The following is a 21444-nucleotide window of genomic DNA, read 5'->3' as shown; positions in this document are numbered from 1 at the left end:
GAGTCCTTCTTTATTGCTGCCCTGTACAGCTCTCCAAATGGCAGGAACAACTTCTTATTCTTTGCTCTCTACCAAGTACCACTGATCCTTCTGGCTCAGATCTGGGGTGCAAAAAATCCCTTTACATGGGGTAAATGAACAGAAGAGTGTGTCCTGGTGGGGGACTTAGGGCAGAGTTGGCACAAGGAACATCAGAGACTAAGGGAAAGATGGACATGTCACAGGTCACATAGGATGAGCTAAGGGGGAGTGGGGGTGAGGTTCAGGAGAGGGACCTTGTGTTAGAATAGGAAGGTCGATGACAAGCTCAAATTTGCATTTAATAATTTCATTTGAAATAGGGCCTCACTAATGTTGGAGGGCTGGCCTCAAATTCATGATCCTCTGGCCTCAACTCCCATGTGCTAGGATTATAGGCCTTTGTCACCATGCCCAGCTCATCAAATTTGTATTCTACTTGTTTATTAAGTTATTTTGATGATCTCATAATATATGTGATATATTGTGGTCATTTTCACATGCAGTTACCCTCTTTCAATCCTCTCCCACTCCAGCAGAATCTCTTCTTCTTTCCCTCATCCTCATCTTTTCCTCCTCCTTTTCCTCCTCCTCATCTTTGTGTGTTTTGTTGTTGTTTGGGGGAGTATTTGTGTGTCCTCTTGAGCTTAATTAGACTTGCTTGCATGAGCATGGGTGAGGTTGTTTACTGAAGAGCAGGCAAGTTACCAGTGGCTATACCACTGAAGAAAATGACTTCTCACTTAGCAACCATTGGGTGAGGCCTCATGAGTCCCTCCCCAATCCCTGCAGGAATGCTGATGGGCTCCGCCTTATACAGGTCTTGTTCAGGTAACCTTAGCCACTGAGTCCAAGAGCGCAGTGGATGGCCATGGCAGGTCCAGAGGACAGCATTTCACTGTACTCTTCCTCATTCTCCAGTTCTTTCCTTCTCTCTCCCTTCTTTTCCATGGTGTTCCCCAAGCCTTTGAGGGGCAGGAGGGTGGAGGGGTTGGTTCTATTTAGAGATTGGCCCTTAACAATCACTTATTCTTGGCTGGGCGGTAGTGGCACACACCTTTAATCCCAGCACTCGGGAGGCAGAGGCAGGTGAATCTTTGCAAGTTTGAGGCCAGCCTGGTCTACAGAGTGAGTTCCAGGTCAGATTTCAGTTTCAAAAAAAAAAAAAAAATGAACAAACAAACAAAAAACCAATCACTTGTTCTCTGCACTTCAACCATTATGAGTCTTGGTGTTAGCATTGCTCACTGCAGACAGAAGCTCCTCTGACCAAGTGCTGAGGACTGCAATCATCTAGGGTTATAAATATAAGTACTTAGAAGGCAGTTTGACACATGTCCACTTAGCAAAACAAAAGTACTAGACAACCCCCCCAGGGGCGGGGCACAGTTATGATCTCCCCAGCCATGGGCTCTTGAGAAGTTTTACAGTAGTGAATAGAGATTCTCTCTTGTGGAACAGACTTCAAATGCAATCAAAAAGCAGTTAGTTACCTCTATAACCTTCATGCCATATTGCACCAATGGGTATATCTTTCCTGGCTGGTTAGTATTGTCTCTCACAGGGGTCACAGCTGGGTAAGACCACTGATGACTTTTCTACCTCCACACCTGCATAACACCTTGAAAGCTGGCCAGCAAGGAGGAAGCTTCCGGCTCAGTTCCCGCCTGATTCTCGGTCACCAAAATATGTGTGATGTCTTTACCATTAGGTCTTACTACCTAGTTCGGGTGGGCAACCAAGAGCAATGACAAAATAGCCCATGTCAAATTTGTGTTCTTGAACTCTGCTCCCCAATAGAACATTCTGGAATGATAGATTCTACAACTGTGGCACCCAATGTGGTAACCACTGGACATGCATGCATGGCTGTGGAGCATCTGCAATGTCGTTTGTATGACTGAGAAACTGAATCGTGGTCTTCTTTAATTTGAATCAACATAACAGTTTCAGACCCTCCAGGCGGCAGTCAGGGAGGAAGCCAGATGGGAGAAAGGGAGTCTGTTCATTGCTATAAAGTTCCACGGTGTGGAAGGCACTTGCTTCTTTCTCTCCCAGTCACTCTCCCATTCCAGGACAGTCGCCAGGCCCCTTCCTGAGATGACTTCTGCTCAACAGGTTAAAACAAGGGGTGTGGAGGGCATGTCAAGCCCCCACAGAAGGAGACTAGTGTAGGAAACACCAGGCCCTGCTGCTTAGCAGGCATTCTGCAAGTAGAGATGAGTTTCACTGCCAAGATGTGTCTCGTTAACACACCTGCCTGCAGGAAAGTCACAGAAGGAGTGCCGGGCTTCTGCCAGGAATCCCCGCAGCCAGCCACAGGCCTGTTCTCTCCAGTCCTCCCCAGCTCTGGCAACCGACTGAACAATGCCAGGTCAGGGCCTCCCACCACAAGAGACTTGTTAGGGGTCTGAGGAGAAAACGGGGACTCTCAGGAGTGAGTCATAACCATTTGGATGTTCAGCTGGGGCAAGCACCCAAACTGAGGCCAGCCTAGTCAGGAGATTGCTGGGCTCATTTGCATGCTAAAAACCAAGCAGGCCCCAGAAGACTTAAGGACCTGGGTGCGGCCTGGACTCCCAGAAAGGCTGCCAAGAGAATGGAGTAGATGTAAGGACAAATAGAGACAGAGATGACAGGAGCCTCTGGCTCTGGAGTTCCTCTTTTGCGCCATTCCCAGGGCCTCCCTTTCTCTACCCATCCACAGGAAAGCTGCATTAGCAGTCCCGTGAATGCTGAGGGTTCTAACCGTGTGTGTGGTGGTTAATTTTCCCTCTGCAGAGAGAACATTCTTGTCCTGGATATATTTTTTGAAGCGCTCAATTACGAGACAATTGAACAGAAGAAGGCGTATGAAGTTGCTGCCTTACTTGGTGAGTTGGAATGTCTGTCACATAAATTTCCACATCTCTTGGGAGGGATGGGGGTGGGGAGGTGGGTGGGAGGCGGGCAGACAGACATAGAAGCCTCCCAAGGAGGCAAACTTGTTAATGTACTAGTTACTCTCTCCATGCTTGCTGAGTAGAGGCTAGAGGTCCAGTTCAGTCCTCAGCCTAAGGCCTCAGGCTCCTCCACGTGGTGAGGAGTAAACACAGAGGTCTCACAGGGCATCTACCGGCCTGCCCTCTTGGATTCCATAGCCTGTCTGTAGATTGGAGTTGGCGTCCCAGGGCCTGAATGCTAGCAGAAGCGTGGAAGGAGAGAATGTTCAGCTTGGCTGGTCCCCAGGCATCCAAACTTTCAGAGTCCCTGGTGGAGCCAGGACAACAATGCACTGAGAAGCTGAGTGTTGTCCCCTGGACCCAGAGCCCTTTCTCAAACAAGAAAGAAGAGCTGATCTCTCCAGATGGCCACCATCCTGGCTGCCACTCCCACACAAGTTCCCATTGGCTGCCCTGGTCCTGATGGAACATGGTGTACCCAAGGAATTAAGCTCAACCCTGCCCTAGCCCATCTGGACACTCGCATTGTGGTCAAGGGACGGACCCTTCAACTTGTGCTCCCTCCTGCCCACTCTAAAGAAAGGACACGGTGCCTGGGAGTAATGGCCGTTGTCCCTGAGGCTGAACGGAGTTATAGCAGCATCCTGGGAGGGGCAGGTTCCACCTGAAAGTGTAGAAGGAAGAGCAGGCTTTGAATCCAAGGACTTCTGAAGGTCAGCTGTGAGGACATGGGCAGGGAGGGGGCTTCTCCTTGCTGAACCTCAGGTTTCTGTAAGTCAGGCTTCCTATCTCCCACTGTGTCCTCTGACTCTTCATCACTATGAAAGCGCCTGAGCAAAACAACTTGAGTAGGGCAAGGGCTTGTTTGGGCTCATGATTCCAGGGTTTGCAGTCCAGTGCGGTGGGAACAGGGTGATGAGGCAGAGCAGCTAGCATCATGGCCATGGCCGCCAGAGAACAGCGGGGGAGGGAGGGGAAGGGAAGTGGGGGAAGGGAGGGAGGGAAGGGAGGGAAGGGAAGGGGGGAGGGGGAAGGGAGGGAGGGAGAGGGGAAGGGGGAGGGGGAGCAGCAGACTCTTTCCTTTCTCTTTTTTCCTTTTTCCCTTTCCATCTCCAAGCCCCCAGCCCATGGGATGGCCACTCCCATATTTAGAGTTGTCCATCCCACTTAGTTGTCTCCAATGTAGTCAAGTTGATGGTGGAAATGAACCATCTTACCTAGTTCACTGTGGCGGTTAGCTCAGCCATCAATCGCAGTCTGTAGCACCTACATAGTCACCATGCCAGGACTCCTGCCTCATCTGGCATGACCAGAGCCGTGGGCACACTCTATGCTTCATCTAGGAGGAGAGGGGCAGAGCCTTTGTTCAGTGCCAGCTCTGTGGAGGTAGCTGTCACTCGGGGCCTCCATGGAGGTTATTGTGGTTAAAGGCCCTGAGCCACAGAGCACAGGCCATGCCCCTCACTCACCCCTGGAAGGTCTGTTATTTCCCCTTCCCTCCTCAAAGAGGATCAAGCTTGCAGTGCATAGATGTGCTCCTGCTCTCTCTCTCTCTCTCTCTCTCTCTCTCTCCATCCCACCCTCCCTCCTTTCTCCCTCTCTTCCCCTCCTCCCCTCCCTCCCCCCCCCACACACAGATAGAGATAGAGAGAGCAAAAAGGGTCCAGGCTTTGAATCTGTCATGTCTGCATCAGATATAAGGATAAGCTTGTTCCCAGCATCTTGTTCTTGCCCAGAATAGCCTGTGAGGAAATGGTGCCGCCATCTGTGCCTCCTGCAAGGAAAGTGTGTGCCACATACAAACCTTCAGCCATCAGGCCCTGCTCAGCCTTCTCTCACCACTACCCATGTGCACACCACTCAATACCCCCTTGCTAACACACACAGCATGCACACTGAAACCAACCTACAGGTCCATGTACCCATGATGCTCCAAACCCCCCACACACACACACACACACACATCTGCACAGCCCTGTGTCCCACCACATAGCTTCAGAGGCGAATCCATACACATAGCAAACCTAGGCAGACACAATCTATGCCTATATGTCCACGTACTCATTATATACGCCTACAAGGCACACACTGGAACACACCTACACCTACACAATGCTCATGCATGCTGTACACACTCAGGCACACTCTAGGCACATCTATCAAACACACACAGACACATTCTGTGTGCCTAAAGTGGACAGAGAAATACACTCACATAAAGCCATCAATGATCAGACATGCTGCCTACACACATTCTGCATCCTGTCTATACTGGCTGCATTCTAGTTGCCAATGCACACCTCATACCTGGCATACTCACACAGACATGCACAATCCCCAGTAAGCTTACACTAGAGGAAGGGAGGTGGAAGGGAACAAAAGGAAGCCATCTTGAGCCCAGGGAGGTGGGGTTATCACATACAGCTGAACAAATAGGCAGGATTATTACACACAGCTAAATAAGGGTGTGGGGTTATTACATATAGATAACAAGGAGGCACGGTTATCATATACAGCTGACCAAGGAGGCAGGTTCCACCGATCTCAGTAGGAGCAGTCTTCATGCGGTGAACATCTAGGGAAGGAAGCTATGGTCGACATTTTCTGCACACACTATCAACATTCACACACAGACCAGAGGCTTTGCCATCCCTCTGAGCCTCACCCAGGGAAGGCTTTGCCACTCCCACGAGGTAGAGACACTGGGGTCCTTGACCTGACAGTGCCCATGTCCACAACACACATTCACTCAGAACTTCTTCTGCTCCCTAAACAGACCCATGAGCCTCACTAGTGAGTGATCAGCCCCAACCCTGCTGGCTAGCGATATACATGAGTGAAGATGGACCTGTCAAAGGACTGGCCCTCCAGTGACGAGGCCCAGGCTTCCCTTGGAGGGGGCACACTCAAGAGCTCCGGCTTCCGAGTTCATCTTCTCTTTGCCCCTTCCCGGATCTGTGTGTCAAACCCAATCTCTGGTCTTTTCCCTTCCTCTGCAGGTGACATTGGTGGTCAGATGGGATTGTTTATTGGTGCTAGTATCCTTACAATACTAGAGCTCTTTGATTATATTTATGAGGTAAGCTTTGGGGTACTCTTGGGGAAATGACTAAATGGTGGGACACGCAGACTCAGAATCAAGCGGGCCTGAGGCAGTAGCTTCGATCCGCACACACAAAGCCGCTTCTCCAAAGCATAAGGCCGGAGGAGTCTTAGGAGAGGTAGATGTGAGAGAAATGGCAAGCCTGGTTCTCCCCCTGGACCTGCCTACGCTACAGAGTGGAAGTGGAGGGATGAGAAGAGGCCAGCCTTGCAGAAGCAAGCCCTGAGTCCCTTACACACACAGTGGGACCAGGGCAGGGTTTCATACCATGGGTAGTCCACATCTAGCTGCAACACATCACACACCCAACACATTACACGCATATGCATCACACACATATCACACTTAAACATACATATCCCACATACATTCACACAATGTGTTCCTGAACACGCGTGTGCGCACGCGCATGTGTGAGCACACACACATATTCAAACCACATTCACAGATCTGCATACCACACACAACACACTCAAAGGAGCACACGCCATCTGCAAGCCTGTCCTCTGAGTGGCCTGTCTTCCATGGCCTAGCCAGCCCTAGGGAGGGGGCACATGTCCCTGGAATCCTCATCAAACCCCAGTGAGATCACAGTGTCCACTAACTGCTTCTGCCACTCGCAGCCTGGGGAGATGTGACCCTCTAGAGGCAGCTGGGGCCAGGTTTCTGAAAGATTCTCAAACAGAGGCCCTGGACCATATCAGCTCTTACAGCTTCCTAACCCCAGGCAAGAGTGAGCCTGCCTCGGTCGACTCTGCCCATGGTTCATCTGGGCAGAGAGGTGGCATGGCCAGCCACCTGAAGAACAGCTGAGTTAGTGGGCTAACCTACCTATGAATAGGTTCCATGCCAGCTCTGCCCTGCTCTGGTGATCACTTGGAGACCTTCATGTCCCTGGCCACAGGTGGGCAATTCACACCTGGCTGGGAGTGCCTCCCTGAAACAGGTGGTGATCCCAAGGTCCTCCAGCATTCCCACACTGCACAGTCCCTTGGGACTACTATTCTTAGCCTCCTCATTGCCTCCTAGGGAAGGTAAAATTCTCCGGCAATCATTTCAGTAGAGCCCCTTGTAACCAGTCCAGAGACTCGTGTGTCCCACAGCATGATGAGACTACAACCCAAATAAGTCCAAATTTTTGTTCTGCATTATTTATTCATTCTCTTGAAAAGCTGTACAAAGTGAATGGCAAATTGAACCACATTAGATAGCATATTTAAGAACTACCCTTAATTGCTACAAATGAAGTGTTATAACCCTTGGGCATGCCCTCATCTTCTGGAGGTATCAGTCCTTGAATATGAATAAAGAACCTGGGTGTGCTGGTATGTATCTGTAATTTCAACACCGGGAGAATGGTGAACCTGAGGCCAACCTGAGCTACACAGTGAGAAAGAGGTCCCACAGTGCTCTCTAGGACCCATGGGGATCTGGGCATACCGGCACCTTTAGCTTATCCATTGGAGAAAGTGGTCCACACAGCAAGGCAGGGCCTCCCTCACCCTCTTCCAAGCTCTCTTTGGAGCAGTAAAATCACATGGAGGCCAAAAGGAGATCTTGAGAAAGTGAGACTCTAGAGCCAGGCAGAGCTCTAGCTGTCATACGTACAGCCCCAGGCCACAGTCACTGCCTATGTGCTTCCCTGGTTCAGCCCTGAGGAAGGACACCCTTTGCCCTTTGCACCATCCTCCCAGCCTGACTGTCCACTTCCTGTCTTTCTTGCAGCTGATCAAAGAGAAGCTACTAGACCTGCTTGGCAAAGAAGAGGAGGAAGGGAGCCATGATGAGAACATGGTAAGAACAGCTCTCCATGGGCTAGCTTGTGTAGGCAATAAGAAACAAGACACAGGTAGGGGCAGGAAGGACCTGAATCTCAGCCCATCTTTCCATGACCTGTGACACCCCCTCATGCCCCAAACCCAAGGACACTCCAGCTAGGCCATATCCCAAAAGCCAATGACTAAGCCAATGAGTGGAGCTGACTCTAAAAGATGCTTCCTATGGTGAATCCTTCTCCAGGCCACAGGGCTGTCCCCCTCCTCCCGTACTCCTACAAGAGAGTCCCTATGTCTACTTCCACATTTCCTAAGAGTGGGAAGTGCACCAATGTCACTGACCTCATCCATTTGAAGGGGACACTGAGTATGAGGCCTCATGTAGTTAGCAGCAGCAATTGTACACATTACAGCTACTGACTGCTGTATTCTGGCTAGAGGTTGGGCACCATTTGGGGTTGGGTCTTGTCATCGCAGCCACCATAGATGAAGGTCTGTCTTTACCTTCTTTTGGCCTTTGATGCCACTGAGGCCCAGAGGCCAGAGTTACATAGCTTTTAAGTGTTGGGACTAAACCTTAAGTGCCTCTAACCACTATAACTCTTCCTTTTCTCTATAGTCGGAGGCAGCACCCTTCACTTTCATGCCTGTCCATCATTCTTTTCCATAGCTCAGCCCACTCCCTGGGCTCAGGACTTGGTTGACTGAGGCGGGTATCTCCAGCTCTCTTTCCCATACTACATCCCAAATCAGCCTTGTAAGAATCATGCTCAAGTGGCCACTGCCTCGCTAAAATGTACTAGTCCCAAATGGATCTCAGCCCTTTTCTGTCAGGCTCCCATTTCTATTCTAGATACTGTCTCATTACACAGTTCCCAGGCAAGAAGCCTGGCTTTGATTCTCATGACTCCTGAAGGCGAGCCTCTGCTAAGGGAGAAAACTTCAAAGAAGCAAAGAGCCTAGGCTCTGGTCTCAGTTGTCTTGGTCACAGCCTAGGTCTTCAGCGTCCTAGCTGTGTACCTGTGGGATGTCTCTTAGCCTCCCTAAGCATCTGCATAGGATCACAAAGCCTCAGAGGGGTCTCATAGGGTTCAGAGAGATTGTGCTTGCATTTCAGAGACAGTGAGTGCTCTAAAAGCCATGATTCCCTCCCCACCTCCCTTCCTTCCTTAGAAGGTCTCAATCATAGCCACCTTTCACCTGTTTCCCCTCCCCCAGCTCTGTCTCCATCAACTGCCCTGACTCCTCACCCTACCCTGTCCACACTGACCCAAGCACCATATCCCTGGCACAGCCTGCCTGGTCCCTCCTCCTCACACTTGTCTCAACCATCTGCACACTGCAGCCTGGGAACTTCGGGAGATGTACAGCGTTTCAGGTTCACCCTGCTCAGGGACTCTTCTGTATCCCCCGGGCCAACCCCGAAGTTCTGATCAGTTCCGATTCAGACCTTTAGAAGATCCCACCCTGCCTCACAGGACTTTGCAGTGGATTTTTTCTGAATGAATGAGAAGTGCCCCCTCTCTTTCCCCTGCAGAGCACCTGTGACACAATGCCGAACCACTCGGAAACCATCAGCCACACTGTGAATGTGCCCCTGCAGACAGCTTTGGGCACCCTGGAGGAGATTGCCTGCTGACACCTCAGGCAACCCAGCACCTCCAAACAGACATTAAGGCCCAAGACCCAGGACAGGGGACAGCAAGCTCAGATGGGATGGCCCCTGGTGACAGAAAGAAGCAAGAGCCCCCCCCCTATGCACACATTGCAGACTTCTGCCAAACCTCACTCTGGCCACATCTGACATGAATCGTCCCGGGCCCTGCCATGGGTCCTGCCACGGGTCCCTTGTAGGACCGATGAGTCCCACTCCGGAACTGTCCAAGAACTAACCTGCCATCACATCTCACTGCCAGATGTACAAAGCACCCGCATGCTCAGACTTCTTATGGCGCCACCTCCACTTCTGTCTTGTACATGATATTTTCTCCATGCAGTTTCCAGAGCCCACTCTGCTGTCTCTGCAGTGGGACCAGGTTCCAGCCCCAAAGCCACCCTGAGCCCAGCTCTGGAATCAAAACTGCACAGTCAAGAAGGAAACCACCGAATTCTCTACAATGTTTGATCCTTGTGTTGTTTGTGAAGGTTCTTAACCTGCCCACAAACCCTTGTCCCCCAAACTGGCCCATGGGGCTCCTGCACTAAAGGTGACCAGTGCCAACCTCCTTCTTATCCCAGCACCTGTGGAGGTGGTACAGTGGCCTGGGTGACCCCAGTATTCGTCTATGGAGCCACGTCGTTCTCACCCTGTGACACAGCTGTAGAGTTTGATTTCTTTTGTTTTGTTTGGGGTGGGGGCTGTTTTTGTTTGTCTGTTGATCGTTTTGGTTTGCTCTGTTTTATGGTCTTCGATTTGGATGTTCTAAGGTTCAGTTTGGGTTTTCCATTTTCTTTAAAGTTTATTTATTCGTGCTTCGAACCACAGTCATATTAAAAGCTGGTCTTGTGGAAGTGGCCACATCATTCTGCCTTTTCTCAGCATCAAGTTTTCTGCCCCTGAGGGCTAACAACAGCCTCAGACCTGCCAGCCAAAACTACTGAGAATGTGTTTACAAGGTTCATTGACAGCGCTTACCTTTACAAGGTGTGTGTACTATGTATTTTATGCTATTCTAAGTCACGACTTAATTAACTCCACAATCCACTAACAGGTGGAAACCTATGTTCTACAGGACACCACCCAATGTAAGTGTTATTAAAAAGGGAGGGGTGACTATCCATGCCAGAAAACCTTAACAGAGACTTCCAGGGTCCCTGTACTCCCAGCCCTGTCTGTGAGCTCAGGCTAGACATAGAATCAGTGTTACCTCTCACTCACCACCATCTGACCCTCTCTTAAGCCCTATTCTCTACCCCCATGAAACTGGCCTACCTTGTCCCTCCAGCGGTCACATACAAAGCACCTGCTCCCTCTGACTCCAGAAAGGAGATCCAAATGGAACACAATGTTGAAGGAACCTTTGCTGATCACAATTGCATGCCCCTTTGAAGCCTATGGGTGGCAAATGAGAGCTTCTTGTTTGGGCAGAATCACTCCATGCTGGTTCCATGGTGACAGTCCATCTAGGCTAGGTTTTTACTTCTGACCCCAAAGCCCTAGCACCCCTAAGCCAGAGTCTGCCCCGGCAGTGCAGACAGGTCTGATGTGGCTTGTGTCTTTACCCCCATGTGCATATTCATGGACAGGACGGTTCAGAACAGGGGTTCAGGAGTCTAGTCTCTACTCTGTGTCATTATCTCCTCCCTCCTCACCACACTGTGATTTCTCCAGCATGTTGAGTTGAAGACTCTCACAACTAGGAGTCTGCTACTGTGGCCCTTGGCCCTCTCCTCTCAGTAGCTGATTGTGGTGACACTCCAGCCCTCTCTGGGTCCACTCCCTTGATGTGAGGATGATCTTATTTTACCTTTGGGAAGGTGCAGGACCAGGTAATGTCTGGTATAAGACCCCTTCAGATTCCAAGTGCTGTGACCATACTACCCGCCACCAGATGGAACAAATTCTATATATACACCTGTCACACACATGAGCATGGCCAGGTGTAATGAAAACTGCAAAGACAGCTGGGAAGAGATCTGCGGCAGCGCCTGCCCCCACACTCACATATACCCAAGCCCTCTATGGGGGTTGCCCGAACTATTAACATTCTTACAAATGCAGAATGGCATGTCAGGAAAGTGTCCTGTGTTGTTTTCTATTGAGGAGACAGTCATAGTATAGTGTTGTTTAAAACAGCGTACCATCTTACTGTTCTGGGAGGTCTGGCACCTGTCTCACTGGGCTAAGGTGACAGCAATAAGGTGCATTCCTTTCTAGAAGCTCCAGGGAAGGATACACTTCCTGACCTTGTCCAGCCTCTAGAGGCCCACCATGTTTCTGGACTTGTGGCCCCTTCCCACTTCTTCAAGTTAGCTAGGACTGCTGCGTTTTCTCACATCACCAGGACCCTCCATAGTCACACCTCCCTCCAACTCTGACCTCCTCTCCTGCTCTCTTCCACTTGTAAAGGCTCTATAACTACATTGGGCCCACCAGGCAGTCTGGGACAACCTGCTCCATCACGTTTATTTCCTCTAGCACATCTGCAAAGCCTCTTTACAATGTGGGGTTACTTGTTCCAGGGATCAGGATGTAAACATCTTCATGGGCAATTATTCTGCCTAGTGGACCATATAGCCTAATACCCTGGTCTTCCAAATGAATAGCCCCAACTGGGGTGTGGAGTGACTGGCTTGGGTCACCCACAGAATGAGAGGTTGTACCCTCACCTCCCAGGCTCTCAACTCTATTTGTAGACCTACCACAATGACTCACTTGGAGCAAGAGGGCCAAATGTGATTTTTCTTTCAGATTTCACCAGGCCATAGAAGTCTCTCTGAGACAAACTCACCCCTTGGCTCACCCAGCTGGGAAGTGTCCCATTGGTGACTGGACCTTCAAACGTGGAAGGACAGGGGTCTGAAGGCTGGTCTCAGACTTATTCCTGTCAGTGACAGGAACAAAGTGGAATGTCTATTTGGATAGCTAGGAGCCTGTCTGATGCCTCTGCCTTCTTCCAGTTGAACAACTTCATACATTTTTAAAAATTGATAACTGAAGATTCTATTTGAACTGCTTCAATGGATTCTAGCTTCCTTCCAGGAAAGATATAAATAAGGAAGGGGGATTATTTAATGATAGGGCAAAGACTATTCAGACACATCTGCATTGCTTTGGGCCTCACACATCTATGTATACCATCTGATTTGGGTGTTCTGGATTTTTCAGTTTAGGGTAAATCTATGTACTTAACCTGTTTAAATATTTATACACATACACATACGTATGTGTATGTATATATCTATATGAAATTGAAAAGAACAAACCAATATCCAGTTATCAATTAATCAATCACTAACAAAAGATAGTCTGCATTACAGTGAGTGGTGGAGTGTTTTTATTGCTGTCATTTCAAAGAAGTGTCCTACGACATGTCTATATAGATGTTTTCTGAGTGATACTCAGGAAGGGTCAGGTGTGCGGAGGACACTCGGGTATGTGTCACCATCTAAGGAATCACTGAAAATGACACAGAGACTTGGAGCTGAGAACAGTCGCATGGCCACACCTCCAGGCTGGGTTCTCAGTGGCCTTGGAGGCTGAGATAAATTGATGGATGGCCCAAGGCCTCACAGAGAGAGTCCAGGAGGCGGCTACAGTCAGTGGAGCAAAAGGAACAAGTCCTTCTGTGAGCATCCAAGCTGTGCCAGGAACTGAGCTGGCTGTGCACAGGCTGTTGCTTTGTTGTTTTTGGCAAAGACACCAGAGTTATTTTCTTTTCCTCTCTCCAGCTTGAAGCTATTTTTGTGAATGTTTTAACCGTGAACATGCCTAGAGAGTAGTTTCTAGAGCGGCAAGCACCGATGAGAGACTAGAGTCCCCCGAGGGTCCAGCTCCTAGCAGGGGTGGCAAAGGGACCCTGCCACCCACAGGGGTGAGCTTGCCAGGTGATGTGCTCCTTCCAGGAAGCTTGCCTCAGCACACCTGAGCAGGGAGTTTCAAGGAGAAGCCTGGTGATCGTGTCCTTCATAGACTTGGAGATTTCTGTCCCTGGAATGTGCAGCCAGGAGCACTGGGACCGTCGGTCCCAGTGACTAAATTCCCCAGTTAGAGAGGAGAAAGGGGGTTCAGAGAGGCCAAAGAATTCCTTCCGCAGGAGAGTTCAGGTGGTCCTGATCCACATACAGTGGAGGAAGTCCCCATATTGCATAGAGCAAGCTTCCAGACAGAGGTCAGGGAGAAACAGGAAAACAAACAAGAGAGAATAGCCAAAACATGAAGAGCAGAGGCCGCCATTCATTCACCTTGACTGTTGGGTACCAGGAATTTGCCCTCATGAAGTTCATAGTCTGGGTGGAAACACTGGCGAATAGCCAGATGGATCTGGGTTCCAGTTGAAGGAGCGTGAAAGGAGGTATAAGCCAGGTCCAGGAGGTGAGAATAGGCAGAGTTTAGGAGACTGGATGCAAGTCAGGGGACCCCAAGCAGAGACAGGAAAGGGAGAAATAAACATGCACAAGTGCTTGCACACACACACACACACATACACACACACACACACACACACACACACACACACACACACACGATGCATGTAGATACATAAGACACCTTTTCCATGGCTTTTTCATTTTTTTTTCTTCTTATAACATATTGATTCTTAATCTTGTTTGGATCGCCAACACGTTTTAGAATAAAGTGAAAGCTATGAATTCTCTCCCCAGGAAAGATATTCATGCCCATGAAGACAGGCATAAGATTTTACATATAATCATAGAAGGGTTCTGAAGACCTACAGCCCATCTGTGACCCTCCATGGCTCTGCAGACGCTGGCCATGGTCTAAAAAGTGCAGACTAATCTGCAAAAGAGCCCACACCAGCACACGAAGAGGGATTGATGTTACTTCTCCCCAAATGGCATAATGACTGTTGTTTTTTCAATTTGCAGAAGGGAAAACAAAAAACAGGGTTTGATCAATTTCAATTTTTTCCTCAATTTTTTTAACCCTTTGCCACCTGCTGCAGTGTGTGAAGGGAACACATTCTCACAGATGGCAAAGTGAATGAGTGAGCGGAAAATGAACACGCACAGGAAAACTCAGGAATGGGATTTCATAAAATGATTTTCTGCATGTGGAGATTCCGAGGGCTGGAGAGGCCTGAATATATGAGCAACAATCACAACACCTGCTTTACAGATGTGCTCATGGCCTGGTTGCTAGAGAAGGAGGGAAATGTGTATGTGATGTTCTTGGATGGCCATTGAACCTTCAGTCATGTCCTTGCTGATGGATTTCGTTGGATTTTTTTTTTTAAGCAGGGATGCTGTCTTGTTAGGATTTCAATTTCTGTGATCAGACATCATGACCCAAAGCAACTTGGGTAGAAAAGAGTTTATCTCATCTTACATGGCCCAGTTACATCACAAATGAAATCAAGGCAGGACCCTGGACGCAGGAACTGAGGCAGAGGCCATGGAGGAATACTGCTCTCGGGCTTGCCCTTCATGGCTGGCTCTGCCTACTTTCTTATAGAACTCAGGACCACCAGCCCAAGGATGGCACTCCCCCATCAAACATAATGGAGACAATACCCTCACAGACTTGCCTGGAGGCCAGTTTTCTGGAGGCATTTTCTCACTTGTGGTCCTCTCTTCTCTGATGACTCTAGCTTGTGTCGCGTCAACATCAAAATAGCCAACACAGATGTGACGCCTGTGTGATTGTTCAAAGAAAATGCCACACCCTGAGAATGAGGGGTGCTGGGAGATGAGATACAGATGTCTGCACTCCTTGAAGACCTTCTCTGTGCCATATTAATTTGCCCGACTTACTGCCATTTGGGGCCATTTCTTTAAAATAATTCTGGCTTTCATGGTTTTCTTTTCAGAAGGAACTATACCCAACTTAAAACAAACCTAATACAGAATCATTCCTGGGCCCCAACTCATATCCAGCTCAACTAGCCTCAACACTGAACATATCAGCCCTGAAGTGTGGCTGATATACCCATTGTCACTCCACTGAAGAAAAAAAAAAAAAAACTGACTTCCCCTTTCCTAGCAAGCCATCAGTTGCAAATAGCTTCTTGGTTAGGGGTGGAACTTTGTGTCCATTTTCCCCTCTCCATGCTGGGACTTGACTGGTTTGAACTTGTACAGAGAAAGATGCCATTCTTGTCTTCAGAAAGCTCAATGTCTAATGGGGCAAAGGTGGACAATGGTTATGCACATGGACACCTGAACAGCAAGAGAGACAAGACGCATGAGTCACAGTGTTCATTGGGAATAAGAATGTAGGGAAAGAGGCTGACTGAGTTAGGGCAGGTGTTACCTGAAGCCCTGAGAAAGAAATGGAATCTGTGGGCAGCTAAATGTGAAGAAGACATACTGAGTGAAGGTTTGCAACCAGAAGAGAACTTGGAGGGTTTGAAGAACACCCCAGTCCCTGCTTGGTTGGTGTGGCTGAGTCTCCACTCTCTCTTCAGGCTGCATCTTCCCACTCTGCGTTTCAGTCTACTGATAATCTAAGTGTTGGTCCAGTGGTAGAGACTGGGATGGGCTGAGGATGAACACCTCAGGTATTCTGACACCTCCATCTGAATTTCAACCACACGAGCTGTATCATGTCAGCCAACCTCTTGACCTTTGCTAAGGGTCAAGTTCTTTCTGAAAATGAGGGTGCCCTCTCCTCTGTTGACTGAGAAGGTTCTCAGGCAAACTCTGGAAAACAACCCTATGATACCTGACCTTTTTAAGTCAGAAAATACCATCCCACATGCTGAGTCGATTAAGACTGATGGTTACTGGAGTGGCAAAAGAATTCATAGCCACACTCTAGCTCATAAGATAGAGAATGTTCTAGTTTCAGTGTACAGCCAGGCAAAGGGCAGCACATATGCCACTCACAGATCTCAGGAAATGCTGAGTTCTGTCTGGGTAGAGGCCACCTTCCTAGTCCCAGAGTATTCAGAGGGCACAGATTGAAGAGCAAAGCACAATGACCTCAGCCAAAGAAGGACATCGGCAAAGCCTGCTAGAGCCACCAGGAGCCTGTGCCTCCTGACCTGCACTTACAGACAGAAGACAGCTAGCCAGCCATCCCCAGAGCATTGCTCCATACTTTGGCTAATGACAAAGAAAATCCTGCTTCATATCTGTCTCCTAGAGCCACTCTAGTCTGGAATGGCAACTCCAACCAAAGTTGACACTCTTCCCAAACGCCGTAGAAACCTCTGCCACTTTATCCAAATTCCTTTTCCTCCTTCTCTTCATGACCCTCTCCTCTCCTTCTGTCTCAGCAAACAGTGAAAAGAACATAGTGCAGGTCTCTGGGTAGGTAGGGCCTGGGGCACCCTTTGGCAGCTGGAGCTCAGTACATCCAGAGCTCACAGGAGCGTTTCCTGAGCCTGACTATGTCAAGTAATGTGATGGTCATTTTGCTACCTGCAGCATTCAGGGTGACCTGATTCATTAGTTCCTCTGGCCCAAAAGGAATGCTGAACTCCTGGGCATCACTTTCCCAAGGTCAGATTGCTGACATTAGAAAGAAAACCCATTGCTCCAACTCTGGTCAGACCGTGCTGGGTTCCTTCAGCTGACAGACATGACTGAGCAGGCAGCGGGTCTGACTCAGATAAAGAGCAGCTAGAGTGATCTCCTGGAGAGGCAGGGAGACTCTCCAAGAGGGCTTTGGAGAAGCTATGTGTCCACTTGTAGGGAAGCAGAAGCCTGGCACATGGGTAGTTCTTAGCAATACCATTAAATGAATCATGGCTTTATTAAAGGTGTCAGAACCCATTCATTCTCTCATTCAGCAAACAATGGAATGCCTTCCGGTCATTCATTCACATACCAGCTGGGCCTTCAGTGGTTTCATCCATTTGATGAGTACTCTGTTCAGCTGTTCTAAATGCTGGAGACAAAAGACACAAAGTTCCTGCTCTTGTGGTGCTTACAATCTAGTAGAAGAAACTGGAGATGTGTCTGTAGGTGTGTCCATTTGTCTATGTGCATGTGTGTGTGTGTGTGTGTGTGTGTGTGTGTGTGTGTGTATGTCTGTGTGTCTGCGTGTGTGTTCCTGTGTGTGTGTGTCTGTGTGGCGTCTGTGTGTGTATGTCTGTGTGTCTGTGTGTGTGTGTCTGTGTGTGTGTTCCTGTGTGTGTGTGTGTGTGTGTGTGGTGTCTGTGTGTATCTGTGTGTGTGTCTGTGTGTGTCTGTGTGTGTATGTCTGTGTGTGTGTCTGTGTGGCGTCTGTGTGTGTATGTCTGTGTGTGTCTGTGTGTGTGTCTGTGTGTGTGTCTGTGAGTGTACGTCTGTGTGTCTGTGTGTGTGTCTGTGTGTGTGTGTGTGTCTCTGTGTGTGTCTCTCTGTGTGTGTGTGTGTGTCTGTGTGGTGTCTGTGTGTGTGTGTCTGTGTGTCTCTGTGTTTCTGTGTGTGTGTCTGTGTGTGTGTTCCTGTGTGTGTGTGTGTCTGTGTGGTGTCTGTGTGTGTGTGTCTGTGTGGTGTCTGTGAGTGTATGTCTGTGTGTCTGTGTCTGTGTATCTGTGTCTGTGTGTGTGTGTGTCTGTGTGTGTTTTCAGATGTTCGGGAAATCACTGTTGATGGAGGGACGTGGTAAGGCAGCGACAGGGAAGAGTGAGGTGCCCCCTTCGGCTCTATTATCAGAGAGTCACTCTGAGGAGCTGAGATTGAGGTAAGTTCTGACTGAAGAAAGGAAAAGTCACTGAAAACTCTGATGAAATGGCCTTCCTGGGAGCTACCAAGGCCCTGCAGCCCATTGCATCCAAAGCACAGAGTTAGTGACTGAGAGTCTAGTGAGTGATGAGGAAGGTATGAAAAAGAGTGCTGATCTCAGGAAACTAGCTGACAGGGCACACTGCCACCAGGAGCAGTGCTTCTCCACCTTCCTAATGCTGAGACCTTTAAGACAGTTCCTCGTGCTGTGGGGACCCCCAGCCACAAAATTATTTTCATTGCTATTTCATAACTGCAATTTTGCTACTGTCATGAATCATAATGTAAATAACTGATATGTAGGATATCTGATATGCAACCCCTGTGAAAGGGGTGGTTCGTCTGCAAAGGGGTTGTGACCCACAGGTTGAGAATCGCTGCGCTAGAGCAGAAGCTTGGAAGAATTGAGAGGTGACTCTGTCCTGGTCAGCTGAGCCCTCCTAGACCAAGAATGAGCTTGAGTGGTCAGAACGCCAGACAAGATAAGAGAGTTAGCTGTGGGAGGGGCCACAGTGGTGAGAAACAAGGTGAAGAGCAGGGACACTTTTAGGAAGCCCTTACATCTGTCCCAGTGAGGAGATGAGGACTTGATTTAATGCAGCTGGCTGTGGGTAGAAGGTTGGACAGTTTCCAGAGCTGTTGAGATCAGAGGCTGAGAATCACTTGCCACACAAGCATAAGAACTGAGTTTAATCTCTAGAACCTATATGCAAAAAGAAGAAAAAGCCTGACATAGGGGTATGTATTTGTAACCCTAATGCTAGAGAAGCAGAGGCGGGAAGATCCCTGGGTCCCAATGGCCAGCCCCCTATCTTAATCAATGAGTTCCAGGTCAGTAAGAGACCCTGTTGCAAAAATAACAAAGTGAACAGTGTCTGAGAAACACCCCCAAGGTTAACTTCTGACCTACACACACACACACACACACACACACACACACACACACACACACACACACACACACACACACACACACACGGTGGGGGGGGGGAGGTACAATACAACAATTAAAAAAGGTCAAATAGACAAGATTCCGTGAGCAGAAGACTGTAGGAGAGAGCGATGGGGAAATGGAGAAACACCACGATGGAACCAGAGTACCTAACAGACCTTAGCATTTCTCTTAGGCACTGGGTTCAGAACCCAGCACTCCTGTAGTTTCCTAGGTGAGTTTGTGCACTGTCAACCCTCACCATAAGCCAGACCTTTGTAAACACTCTCCTGGTTATGCCCTCTCCATCTCCACCTATCCCCAGTCAACGTGCTAGCTCGAGCCTCCAGGGTCCCCTTATCCAGGCCTGACACTGCTCAGCCTGAGGCCATGATGGCATCCTCCACATCCTTTTAACAATTCTCTTCGTTCCAAGAGCCTCATTCCACCCATTCCTGGGCTCCCTTCCCAGACTAACTGAATGAGGCCCACTGGAGCTATCAGGCAATGCAGGTACAGACATCTGAGGTTACAGCATCCAAGATAGAAGAGTCCTGGGTCTCTGACCAGAGCATTAACCCCTTATCCATGTACAGTGAGTATATACACTCAGGGAGTCAAACTGACTCAGGTACAAATTGTCCTTCCCTGAATCTGTGTCCTTATCTCCAGAATGGGGATGATAGTGGTACCCACATCATTATTATTGTCCCCAGGTATAAATCAGATAATGCATGGCACATAGTCAGCACAGAATACTGTGTGATTTAATAGATCCATTAGTCATCAATGTCACCTCTTAGCAAGTTGTTTTATCACTGTCCATTTGGATAAACAGCTCTTGTGTTTTATCATTCACTGACCAGTCCAGCAGTAGATGGAAACAGATCTATTTCATCAATTGTAGGTTCTCAGCCACTCCCCCATATTTGTCAGCAGTTTGGAGGAAGGGAAGATTGGGTGACAACCCCCGAGGAGCCACCAACCTTCCATGCCTCAACTTAGAGTGTAGCACACCCAGGATCCAGTGAAAGCCCTTCTAGAGGATGCTGCAGTCTGAAATCAAGACCCATTCTTCTCACACATCATCCTCCCATCATCTCTCTGGCTGTGCGGGCTAACTCTATGCCAACTTGACACAGGCTGGAGTCATCTGGTAGGAGAGAATCCCAACTGAGAAAATGCCTCCTTAAGACTGGGCTGTGGACCAGCCTGTAGAGCATTTTCTTAATTACTGATTGAAGTGGGAGCCCATTGTGGGTGGGATGGTGGTACTGGATTCTATAAGAAAGTAGGCTGAGCAAGCCATGAGGAGCAAACCAGTGAGCAGCACCCCTCCATGGCCTCTGCATCAGCTCCTGCCTTGTCTGAGTTCTTCCTTCAGTGATGAGCAGTGATAAGGAAGTGTAAGTCCAATAAACTCTTCCCTCCCTGTGTTGTTTTTGGTCATGGCATTGTATCACAACAGTAGTAACTCTATGACAAGTGTTATTCTAGCCATCTCAAGACTCTGCCTACCTTGCTCCTTTAAATACAGATAGATGTCTCTGGTAACTGAGACAGAGTTCCCTGTCAGTAGGAGCAATGCTGCCTTCCTCAGAATTTCCCACACACTGGAAAAGCCACTCTGCATTTTGCTACCCTCTAAACCCACTGGCAAGCCCCAATCCATCTTCCAGCCTCTAGAAGGCACTAAAGAGCAAGGTGACCAATAATAAAGCAGGACAAACACACACACACACACACACACACACACACACACACACACACGAGCCACACTGGACAGAACTTAGGGAGGGGACCCATCCCTGAAGTTCTTCACACACCTGTAGTCACTCTGCATCACCTCATGACCATAGGATGTGAGAAGACACCAGAGTGAGAGCTAAGACATGATGGCCACATCTACAACCAGAACTGCAAAAGTAAGCCAAATGTGCCAAGGCTTCCCAACACCAGACTTATCTAAGTTTGCCCAGTAAAAATACAGCAGCTCCCAATTAAATTTGAATTTCATATACACAAGTAGGTTCTTCAATATTGGTATGAGCCATACAAGATTTGAATTGTACATGTACATCAAAGCTACTTGTGTAGCTGAAATCCAAATTAATCCTATTTTTGCTTTGTTTTGGCTTTTGCTAAATTTGGTGACTCTAGACCCAAACTCTGCCAGATATGGAGAAGGCAGGCACTGACTTTGTCCCCAAGCCTTCCATGGTAGGTTTTGGAGTCCACCTGAAGCCAAGCCCAGGCAAGTGTGTGAGACGAGAAGGCAAGAGATAGCTCTGGCTCCAGCTAGGTGCCTGCAGACCTTCAGAAAGCTGGGAAATGTGCTTA

The 21444-nt window shown here is 48.8% G+C and overlaps 1 protein-coding gene across 3 annotated transcripts in view; it reads left to right on the top strand.

Annotated features, from left to right (window-relative positions):
* Positions 1-10361, top strand: part of Asic2 (acid sensing ion channel subunit 2) — a 1075866-nt gene extending 1065505 nt beyond the window's left edge. For 2 of the 3 annotated variants that reach the window (XM_036197770.1, XM_036197769.1), the window contains 4 exons: positions 2800-2891; positions 5960-6039; positions 7789-7857; positions 9376-10361. In XM_036197770.1, the coding sequence (XP_036053663.1) occupies positions 2800-2891; positions 5960-6039; positions 7789-7857; positions 9376-9477 (343 nt within the window). In that variant the 3' untranslated portion in view covers positions 9478-10361. The remainder of the gene's footprint in view (positions 1-2799; positions 2892-5959; positions 6040-7788; positions 7858-9375) is intronic. The other variant, XM_036197772.1, reaches the window with a different exon arrangement.
* The last annotated feature ends 11083 nt before the right edge of the window (positions 10362-21444 follow it).

This window comes from Onychomys torridus, chromosome 8 (assembly GCF_903995425.1).
Source record: "Onychomys torridus chromosome 8, mOncTor1.1, whole genome shotgun sequence".
NCBI lineage: Eukaryota > Metazoa > Chordata > Mammalia > Rodentia > Cricetidae > Onychomys > Onychomys torridus.
The sequence above is the reverse complement of the archived record's forward strand: the minus strand, read 5'-3'. Positions and strand labels throughout refer to the sequence as shown.